Here is an 11,525-nt window from a genome sequence, read left to right as displayed (position 1 = left end):
CATGAAGAATGAAAGACACTGTTGGTTTGGGTAACAGATGCTGGACGATCAGGAATGGTTACAGAGCGCTTATGAGGATTATTTGGGGTGGGGTACTTATCCCACAACCATACACAGGGCTGCAGGAGCCCCCGGGGCCGGCGGGGAGGCGCGGGGCCGCAGGGCGCCGCCTCTGCCGCTGCCGCCCGCCAGAGGGCGCTGCGGCCGCAGCTCCGCCCCCCCCCCCCCCCGCGCCTCCTCCCCCGCCTCCTCCTCCTCCTCCTCCTCCCGCCGCTGGCGCCCGGTCCTGCCGGGCCCTGGCGGGAGGGAGGGACGGGAGGGCGGGGGGCGGGCTGCCGGCGGCACCGCCACCAGCCGGAGGCCGCTCGCCCGCGCTCCTGCGGCAGAGGCGGGCAGCCGGGCGCACCGTGCCCCTCTCCTCCTCCTCCTCCCCCTGCCCCCCCGCCGTGCGGCTCGGCGGCCCTTGCCAAGATGTCCGGGGAGCCCGGCTGCAACCGCTGGCTCCTTTTCGCTGCGTGCGCCCACCTCTTCTTCCTCCTCCCGCCGCTCCGCACCCGGGGTGAGTGGCCGGGGGCCGGGCCGGGCCGCTGTGGCGAGGTGCAGGGAGGCGCCCCGGGCCCCTCCGCGGAGGCGATGAGGGGGAGGAGGGCACGGGACAGGGCTGGGGAGCTTGGGGGGGCGGGGGGGCGCCGGAGCCGCCGCCGCTTCCTCACCCCGTTGTCCCGCCCCGTGAGGGGAAGGCGGGGAGACAGGAGGTGCCCTTCCCCCGAAGTTTGTTAGCGAGCGGGGCTGGAGCGCCGGCGGGGCAGCGCGGGCTCCCCTCAGCGGCCCCGGCCCCGAGGTGCCGGTGCCGGCCAGCGCCGGGAGCGTCTCCGGTCCTCCGGGCCCCCGGCGGTGCGTGGGGGCGAGGGGGGCCTCCCCCGGGGCAGGGGAGAGCCCTCGCCCTGGAGAGCGGTCCTCACGGGGCCGGCCGCTCAGGTCAAGAGAATCTTCATTAGACAGCTAGTAAAACCCACCACGAAGCCACTCGTGCTCGCGTTAATAGCGCCTTACGGACTGCGTGTTGCTGAGGGGAGGTGGGAAGGTACATAGCCGCCTGGTTAAAATGTCAGCATAGAGGAAAAAAAAGATCTTATTACTGTGTTTTAGAGAGGTTTTTAATGTGTAGGCAGGTGGGAGAAGATTAAAAGAGAAGGGTTCGTAGTATGTCAGCGGTTGGATTGCTGCAGGCTCTTGGAGTTAGGAGCTGTTGCCGTGAGTGTAAGAGACAGAAATAAATGTTTACATCTGCTCGGTTTCTCATTATTTCTGTTCCTGAATGTTTCCATCTCTGTCAGCGTGGGCTTGTCAGTTTGTTCTGAGCCTTTGGATTTCATTCTCTTCCATTACTATGGCTTGTGGATCAAAGTCCTGCAGGGGAAACCTGGTACAAATAAATCCTGTTTTCAGCAAAGTAAAACTGTGATCTTTTGTTTTTTTCTCCTGTAAAACACTTTTCCTTTCACTTATGCAGCTTGGTTTTTGGAGGAGCCCTAATACTCTACTGCTTTTCCTAAAGCTGTATTTCATTCTTTCTGGGATGAGTAGTTTTGCTCCAGTGCTTCAGCAAGGTACTGTAGCACTTGTAACCTCGAGCAGATTGTAATCACAGTCAGAGAATAGCAGCTTCAGTTTTCCCCGTGTATGTATATTGATCATACGTACATACATGCAGGTAGAAGGCAGAAATGGAAAAACTTGGGTTCTTGCTTGTGCAATTATCTCTTGTTTAGTAGGTTTCGGTTAATGCTTCTATAGAATTTGTTCACCTGAAGCTTACTGCAGTATCATGGCTTTCTTGTAGTTTTTAAAATATCCCTTCTTTAGTAAATACCCCACGCTTTTGAGATGGCCAGGATAGCAAGTTTGCAAAACAACCAGATTTGCTCTTGGAAAACAGAAATAATTTTGATTGCATTTCACAGAAGAAGACAGTTTGTCTGTTGCTAGTTAAGTCATTTCATAAATTCCAGCTTGCAGGTGGCAGCTTGCAGAATGGGAAAACATATTCAGATGATTTTGTTTGGTCTAACTTCTAGACAATCAGAAGGGATAACGATGATGCTTTTTATTCTGCTGTTTTTCTTTGCTTGCCTTTTATAAAGATACTGGTGTACACAGCACTCATTTAGACATTTCAGTGGTTCACAGTGGTGATTTCAGCTGCTGCCTTTCCATACGTACCATTAGCTTAAAGGAATTTAGTAAAGAAATAAAATGAGTTGCCTTTGTTTTATGAAAAGCTTCAGATGCTGGAAATTTGCTTGCATCACTCCCTCTTCTTCCTCCTCCCCCCTGCTCTCTCCCCATTTTGGGTTGATAAATCTGTAAGTCTTCTTTCTTGCCTGGCTAAACCAGAGTCTTTGAGGCTGATAGGGTAGCAACAATGAAGAAATATTACAAAAACTTGCATATAAATACATGAAATTAATTAATTTTGCTTACTAGCACTACCAGGCTGTGTCATTATGGAAGAACCTGTCTCTTTGACAGCATCAGTGCAGATTTTCTCTGGAATCATGTCAATCCATAGAATCTTATGTACTTTGAAAACTTGAGAGGGGGAGGAAACCCAAAGAAACCCCAACCAAAACAAAAATGGGCCTTTCAATAAACTATAATTAGAAGTATAAAGAAATTCTATTTTAAATGTTTTGTCTACTGTGTACAGCATAACCAATGGCTTTCCTTATTTGCAGTGGTTGTTATTAGTCATGGTTTTGCCATACGTAAGTCATAGAATCATAACTTTTTTGTAGCTCATTTAAACTGACCCACAGCCCGGTGAGGTGATTGGAAGGACTCTGGGGTCAGTCAGCCTTGAATTAGACTGTAAAAGAGGAAGGTAACAGAAGTGTTGTCTTTTTGCCGCAAATGGATTTTGTCTGTGAAAGCAAAATAATTAACTCCTCAGTTTTTAACGTCCTTTGCACTTAAAGGACATATAATTGTGAATGTTTGGAAGTTGTTTACACTCGAAAGGGTAGTACTGAAGAAAGGATTACTTCTACGTTTATAATGTGGTATTATATCATTATATGTATTTATACAGGATATTGTATTTTAATACTACAATATTTACATCAATTTTCCTAATAGTTTGTTGGCACATATTGTTGCAGTTCAGCTGCTTGAACAATGAAAATAAATCATAGAATCATAGAATCGTTTAGGTTGGAAAAGACCTTTAAGATCATCCAGTCCAACCACTAACCTACACTACCAAGTCCACACTAAACCAATCAAGGGTAGACTAGACTAAACCATGTCCCAGAGTGCCACGTCTACCTGTTTTTTGAACACTTCCAGGGATGGGGACTCCACCACCTCTCTGGGCAGCCTGTTCCAATGCTTGACTACCCTTTCCATGAAGAAATTTTTCCAAATATCCAACCTAAACCTCCCCTGGCGTAGCTTGAGCCCATTTCCTCTCGTCCTATCACTAGTTACTTGGGAGAAGAGACCAACACGCACCTCACTACAACCTCCTTTCAGGTAGTTGTAGAGAGCGATAAGGTCTCCCCTCAGCCTCCTCTTCTCCAGGCTAAACACCCCCAGTTCCCTCAGCCGCTCCTCATAAGGCCTGTGCTCCAGACCCTTCACCAGCTTTCTTGCCCTTCTCTGGACACGCTCCAGCACCTCAATATCCTTCTTGTAGTGAGGGGCCCAAAACTGGACACAGTATTCCAGGTGCGGCCTCACCAGTGCCAAGTACAGGGGGACAATCACCTCCCTGCTCCTGCTGGCCACACTATTCCTGATCCAAGCCAGGATGCTGTTGGCCTTCTTGGCCACCTGGGCACACTGCTGGCTCATGTTCATCTGGCTGTCGACCAACACCCCCAGGTCCTTTTCCATCGGCAGCTTTCCGGCCACTCTTCCCCAAGCCTGTAGCGTTGCATGGGGTTGTTGTGACCCAAGTGCAGGGCCCGGCACTTGGCCTTGTTAAACCTCATACAGTTGGCCTCGGCCCATCGGTCCAGCCTGTCCAGGTGCCTCTGCAGGGCCATTCTACCCTCCAGCAGATCGACACTCCCACCCAGTTTGGTGTCATCTGCAAACTTACTGAGGGTGCACTCAATCCCCTCGTCCAGATCATCGATAAAGATATTAAACAAGGTTGGCCCCAAAACAGAGCCCTGGGGAACACTGCTCATGACCGGCCGCCAACTGGACTTAACTCCATTCACCACAACTCTCTGGGCTTGGCCACCCAACCAGTTTTTTACCCAGCGAAGACTACGCCCATCCAAGCCACGAGCTGCCAGCTTCCCAAGGAGAATATTATGGGAGGCTGTGTCAAAGGCTTTGCTAAAGTCCAGGTAAATGATGTCCACAAATGATTGAGTTTCAGTTTGTAGTGTTATAAGCAAGTCTATTTACTCACCAAAATTTGAATGGAAATAATGGAGCACTTGAGAAAAATAAATAGGAATTGAAGTTGCTTATATTACGTTCTCTGATTAAATTTCCAGGTTTTGAATGGATCCAAAAATGTTGTCTAGCTTTTTCAGTGGATTTTAGTTCTGCTTTCAAAAGAAATAAAGATTGATGAAGATAAGAGCTTTAAAATCTTTCTAAAATTTCTTTGCTTTTCTTACTTATCCTCAGTTCTTGAGCATTTAGCAAAAGGAGGGGAGGACTGGCAATTGACGCATTCCACTTCTGTCTGCTTGTGCCAAATGATGTGAATAGCTACATGTGTTAACAAACTTCAAAGTACACAATGCATTAAATAATGAAGTGACAAATACAAAATTACGGGTTGCATTTAAGACAGTGCCTTGCTGTTTTTTTCTGCTTTAGATAGCTTTGTTTGTGAGAAATCGTACTGTTAATCACCCTACCCTTTTTGGTTACTGTGGTGCCTATACACAGTTTGAACTTCTATCAGCTAATCAGTTTCTTCTTGCAATATATTTTCTCTGTGCTCTATGGTAAGTCAGTGGTCCATCTGAGGTGTGCTTGCATTGCATCAAAAACCTCAAAGGGACTAGAGGAAATTCTGGATTTAGAAAAGGTACCTCGAGCTCCAGAGATTGCTGTGAATCTTAAGGAGTTCTATACTGAAAGAAATGTGTTGCAGTTTTCTGAATTAATAATGATGTTTGGACATGAAAAGTTACTGTTTTGTTATAGTAGCATCTGATAGCTCGCAGACATAGGTCATCCGTCTTCGTGCGTGTGTACTTTACACGCAACAGAGATATCCTTGCCAGAGAGAGTTTACAGTTTCTACCTGTGTTGTACAACTGATCTGGTCATGAGCTGCATGTGTAGTTAGAATTTTTCTTTGTGGTCCACTCCTGGGCATACCTTTTCCAGAAACCACTTGGGAGTGAATGGTGGGTGGATGAATTAATCTTAGAGATGCCCACCTGCACCCAGGCACTCTATTTCCTACCTATCCTGTGGCCCCTTTGTTGATAAGTCATATGCCAGCTGGATTTAACATTTAGCTGGTTCTTCTCATGCCACCCTTTTCCCCGTAAATCCTTAGAAGAGGATATTTATTTCCAGGCCGAGAGATTGGGTTGCTTAGCCAGAGCAGTCTTGGCTATGTGTTAGTAAGACTTGAATTTACCTCACAAGTGCATCTCGGTTTACTTCTGAAGACTGCTTTATTCGTATCAAATTATGTGTGCATAGCAGATTTGCTAATGAGGTAGTAGAGGGGCCGTGGCATATTTGTTGCTAGAATAAATTCTTATGCTCTGCCTGAGTGAAAAGCTTGGTTACTCTTGGTGAAGACTCCGGAGGCTTTTTTGTGGTGTCTTCAGGGGTCTGCTAGTCTGTTTAGTGAATGGTTCTCCAGTAGTTTAGAAATAGTCCGAACAGTTCTTGTCTTAGCATTAAAATGTATTAGCTGGAAAAAGTCTTCCTGAAATATTAATGTAAAAGATACTGAGTCATTTTAATATATTTATTTGTTGGAAAAGAAGGGGAGGCTGCATGTCTGAAGTCACTGGGAATAAGAATAATGGTATATAGAGAGACTTTAACGTTCATCACATCTATTGACTTGTTTAAGAAATTATATGTGTGAGTGTTGAAGTTGCACTGTATGTCAGGGCAGGTGCAACTAAAGTCATTTTAACCAGGCATATTTGGTCTACCACTGTTCTCAACAATACAGAAAGATTGATATGGGAGATGGTCCAGGAGACCTGGTTGATTTTCAAGGTTCATTTCCTACAAGCTCAAGAATGGTCCCTCCCCACATGCAGGAAGGCAAACAAAGATGGCAGGAGGCCCACATGCATGAACAAGGAGCCTCTGACAAAACTCGTATGTAAAAAAGGAAGCCCACAAGAGATGGAAACAGGGTCAGGTCACCCCAAGAGTAATATGGAGACACTGTCTGAGAGTGCAGGTATGCTGTTAGGAAAGCCAGAGCTCACCTGGAGTTGAATCTGGCGAGGGATTCAACTTGTGAAGGGCAAGAAAAAGGGCTTCTACAGGTGTATCAGCAGCAACAGGGTGACTAGGGAAAATGTGGGCCTGCTTCTGAATGGGGGGAGGGACTTGGTTAAAAGATGGACATGGAAGAGGGTGAGGAACTCAAAACCTTCTTTGCCTTGGTCTATACTGGCAAAACCCATCTTCAGCAATTGCAGGCCCCTGCAACTCATGAGAAAGTCTGGAGCAAGGAAGAGTTACTCTCACTGGTGGAGGACCAGTTTAGGGAACATTTAAACAAACTGGACATATAGAAGTCCACAGGACCTGATGGGAGGCACCCACAAATGCTGACGGAGCTTGACAATGTCAATGCAAGGCCACTTTTGATGATCTTTGAAAGGTTGTGGTGCCTGGGGGAGATTTCTGAAGACTAGAAGAGAGCAAATGTCACCCCTGTCTTCAAGGAGGGTAAGGAAGAGAATCTGGGGAAACTATAGGTTTGCCAGTGTCACCTCAATCCCTGGGAAGGTGGTGGAGCACGTAATCCTGGATACGGTTGCAAAACAAGGAAGGATAAGAAGGTGGTTGGGAGAATTCAGCATGTTTTTATGAAGGGGCAATCATGCTTGACCAACCCAAAAGACTTCTGTGATGAGATGGCTGCCTTCATGAATGTGGGGAAAGCAGTGGATGTTGTTTATCTTAACTTCAGCAAGGAGTTCAGTACCGTCTCCTATAATGTCGTACACAAACTGATGAAGTATGGGCTAGGTATGTGGATAGAAAACTGTCTGACTTGCTGGGCTCAGAGGCTCTGATCAGTGGCATGGTGCGCTCCAGTAGTGTTTAGCCTCTTCATTAATGACCTGGACAGTGGGACAAAGTGCACCCTCAGCAAGTTTGCAGAGGATACAAAATGAGCAGGAGGAGTTGATGCACCAGCTGGTTGTGCTGCCATTCAGAGGGACCTGAACGGGCTGGAGAAGTGGGCAAACAGGAAACTTGGAAAGCCAAGTTCAACAAAGGGAAATGCCAAGTCCCGCCCCTGGCGAGGAGTCACTCCATGCACCAGTGAACACTGGGGGCATGCTGTCTGCAAAGCAGCTTTGCAGAGAAGGACCTGAGGGTCCTGGTGGGCAACAAACTGCCCATGAACTTGCGGTGTGCCATTGTGGCAAAGATGGCTAGCAGCCTCCTGGGCTGCATTAGGAAGACTGTTTCCAGCAGGTCAAGGGAGGTGAGCCTTCCTCTCTGCTCAGCACTGGTGAGACACATGTGGGGTGCTGTGTCCAGGTCTGGGCTCCCCAGTACTAGAGAGACATGAACATACTGGAGTGAGGCTAGCAAAGGACCATGAAAATTATGAATAGATCAGAGCACCTGACATATGAGGAGAGGCTGAAGGAGCTGGGGCTGTTCAGCCTGGAGAAGAGAATGTTCAGGGAAGACCTTACCAACATGTGTAAATTCCTGATGGGGGGCAGTAAAGAAGACAGAGGCAGACTCTGCAGTACCTAACAGGACATGAGGTAGTTGGCACAAACTGAAATACAGGAAGTTCCATTTAAACATAAGAAATACATTTTTTATTTTTACTTCAAGAGTGATTGAACACTGGAAGAGGTTGCTTGGAGAGTTTGTGGAGGCTCTGTCCTAGGAAATACTCGAAATCTGAGTAGACAAGGTCCTGAGCATCCTGCTCTGAGACAGGGGGGCTTGGACAAGCTGATCTTCGGGTGTCCTTTCCAACATCAACAATTCTGTGGTTCTGTAATACGAAGATGAAGTAGGTTGTTAAAATAATTCCCTGAAGAACTTTATCTGTGCTCTCAAAGACATAGTATGAAGTAGGTCTTTTTTTTCCAGGTTATCTGAGTATTGTTTGATTTGTTTCAGGGATCATGTGCATTAATATTTTATAAATCTTAGAAGCAGTGTGGCATGGGTTATTGAATGTTATGGTGAGAGAGGCAGCATCTCTTGTCAATCAAAGTTGTTTCAGGTCTTGTGTGCTGTTCCTCAGCTGCATATTAAAAACTGAAAGTCATGAAAATTCTGCTTCCATTCAGTTTTCCAAATAAGTCGAATTTATGAGGTGATACTTCTTCAGGTTAATATTATGTAATTAATACATTTTGCAGTTGTGTTTTGTGTTGGATCTTGTAATTAGGATCATGTTAAGTAGAAGATGTGGTTCTGGTTTGTGTAGGGGAAGATATTCCTTATCTGGAGTCCTAAGTACTGTTATGTTGGACGAGGAGCAGGAAAATGATCAGAACATGCTGTCAGCAAGGGATATAATATAATTGATGAAATTTGGTCTCCGGTTGAAAGAGCATAGGGATATAGGTAATCAGAGATTGAGCAACACAGCCTTTGGACAATCTTGTCTTCTTGCTTTCCTACATTCCAACTTCCTAGCATATCAAAGGAATTGACAGCAATTCCTTTGAAATCAATTTCAAGTGATAAATAATTTAAACTTGCAGTGAGACACTGCACTTGAGTCTTGATTTTTTTTTCCACCCCAGTTTTTAAGAAAACCATCTATTTGACCATGATGAGTAGTATCTTGAGTTCCTTCCACATTATAGCAATTTACCTTCATTTGCATATCTTTAGTACCTTTAAGAAAAAGACTCATTATGAAGAATCATAGCAAAGCTTTCTTATGTTAAATGGAACTAATTTTACAAATGAGCAAGCTGAGACAAATTGATTAGATGACTACATCAACAAGGGGGAAAAAAAAACCAAAAAAACCCCCCAAAACTAAAAAACCCAGAACCCTTTTTTATTATTATTTTTCTAATACAAACCAGAACTGTATGCATAGGGTGGTGTCAGTATAAAAGGTTTAAGACAATGCTAGGTCTGTGCAAATTAGCTCTTTGGGGTCTCTGTTCTTTTTGTAAACGTTTATTTGGGTCTCATACATTAACAAGTTTGACTGTTGTTCAAAGATGGCATTCAAAGTGTATGACAGCCATTTTCAAGTTTGATAGAAATTTCTGTCAGCTGCTGTCAGTTTCTGTTGTTCCAAGTGAAGCTTTGGTAATCCAAACTTTAACCTAAAGATAGAGTGCAATGCAGGTCTCCCATGTGATAGCACATTATGCTGTTGTCAAGTGAAATACTGGACTGAAGAGATTGGATTTTTTCTTTTTTTAATGGGATTTATTTGCCTTGAAGCCAAGATAAATTGGCTTCACATCAAAGAGTGATCTTTTCAGTGATGTACAGGAATAGAATTGTCAGGTAGCAAATGTATAAATTCTGTAAAAACGTACTGTCTTATGTTCGTAAAGATTATTACCAATATACTATCATTTACTGTGAATATCTACCTAAATGTTTTTTTTCTTTTGCTGCAGATCTTTGTCAAGTGTGAAAATGAGCTCCTATAATATGAAAAAGTCTGCTTTTTCTTTCAGCTTTTGCTGTAAGTGTAGTTCCTGAAGGTGCAGAAGGTGAGACTGAACTACCAGTGCTGCAGGTAATAAATTTTAATTGCCAGAGCAAGAACATTTTACAGACATTATAAAATCATCTAGAAGAGACCAGAGCAGAAAGCCTAACATCTGTGACATTTATTATTTTGATCATTGACTTCAGTGGCACTAATGTCATATGATATCTTTCTGTTTTGTGTGGCATATGAGACACCTTTAACAGGACACAAGTTGCATGTAGCACTGCTCTTCTAGTATTACTAGGATCTTAGTTTATCCTATGGATTTTTAGAATTGCTAAAATAAACTTGTACTTAGTACTTTCGATTTCTTTCTTATGCTGGATTTTCTGACTTATATTGACATTTGTATTAAGAGAATGAGTTTTTTGGGGTTTTGTTGTGGAACAAAATTATAATTTAGAAAACAATTTATTTTCTTTTTTCCAGGATCAGCTGAAGAGTGCCTTAGAAACTTATAGTAAAAAAAACTTGGCGATTTTGCATAGCTTCTACATGTTGATAGTTATATTGCTGTTGAGAATAGGTTTTGGGTATATAACCTTTATTAGTTCAGAGACAGGTTTTCTTTTCTTCTTGGTTTTGTTAAATATATGATACATTGAGAGGGAAATGGCTGCCTCTCTGCTAAATTAGCATTATTACATATTGCTACCCAAGTCACGGCTTGCATAAAGCTTGCGTATGAAATTTCAAATTAACAGATTAGAAGAACTAATGGTCAGAGCTAGCCCTACCATTAAACAGTATAATGGGTGTTAGGTGCGTATGCATGTATGTCCTTTAACAGACTCTGTCTACCAATTTTTTTATATGTATATGTTTGTAACAGATGTTTGTGTGTGTGTATAAAAGAGATTTAAGGGAGGAAGGTCAAATGAAAGTACTGGAATGGATCAAGAGTTAGATTCTATAACTGCCATTTAGATCTGGTTATTTCACATCAAATGCAATAGAAGTATGGTCAGGGATATGTGTTTCTAAATAATTTTTAGTTTTGATGATGATTGCTATATCTACAATAATTTTCATAAATGAAAAAGATCCCTATTGCAAACTGTTGACGTGCTGCAGTGTATCTGGGAGACTAGGTAATGTCATTCTGTTTTCATTACTTACAAGTTGCCGTTTGTGAAATTGCATTATTGTCTCAATCTACCTGTTTAATATACAGATTATAATTTATGAAAGCTTTCCTACTATTTTAGAGTTTCAAAACCTTCCCTCAGATGAAGTCAGAGGTGCCTCCTAGAACTCTTCAGGCCAAAAATTTTTTTTCCTTTTTTTTTTTTTAAGTTAACAGGAATGTAATGGGCGACAATTGTTGCATTTTGTGTTTTAATAAAGGTAATTGTAAAATATCACTTGTTCATCACACTGTATACCACAAAACACATACGTTTTTGCTTGCATAGAAAATTAATCTTCCAATGTTGTTTATGATAAAGATTAACTTAGAATGTGGTATATATTACGCTGTAAGATGTACTGTGTCATCAACATAACTTAGTCTTATAAGATTTTTTTTTTTAAACTTTATTGACCCAGTCAGCAAAAAAGGGTCATAAGCATGGATGCAATGCAATCATTCTTGAAAAGGTTTTTGCAGATG

The 11,525-nt window shown here is 43.5% G+C and overlaps 1 protein-coding gene across 1 annotated transcript in view; it reads left to right on the top strand.

Moving 5' to 3' along the window:
• Nucleotides 1–471: 471 nt before the first annotated feature.
• The window catches only part of B3GLCT (beta 3-glucosyltransferase), a 73,736-nt gene continuing 62,682 nt past the window's right edge, over nt 472–11,525 (top strand). The window contains exons 1-2 of the mRNA XM_075727668.1: nt 472–559; nt 9,876–9,937. Of these exons, the coding sequence (XP_075583783.1) occupies nt 472–559; nt 9,876–9,937 (150 nt within the window). The remainder of the gene's footprint in view (nt 560–9,875; nt 9,938–11,525) is intronic.

This window comes from Pelecanus crispus, chromosome 1 (genome assembly GCF_030463565.1).
Source record: "Pelecanus crispus isolate bPelCri1 chromosome 1, bPelCri1.pri, whole genome shotgun sequence".
NCBI classification, from domain to species: Eukaryota; Metazoa; Chordata; class Aves; order Pelecaniformes; family Pelecanidae; genus Pelecanus; species Pelecanus crispus.
The sequence above is the reverse complement of the archived record's forward strand: the minus strand, read 5'-3'. Positions and strand labels throughout refer to the sequence as shown.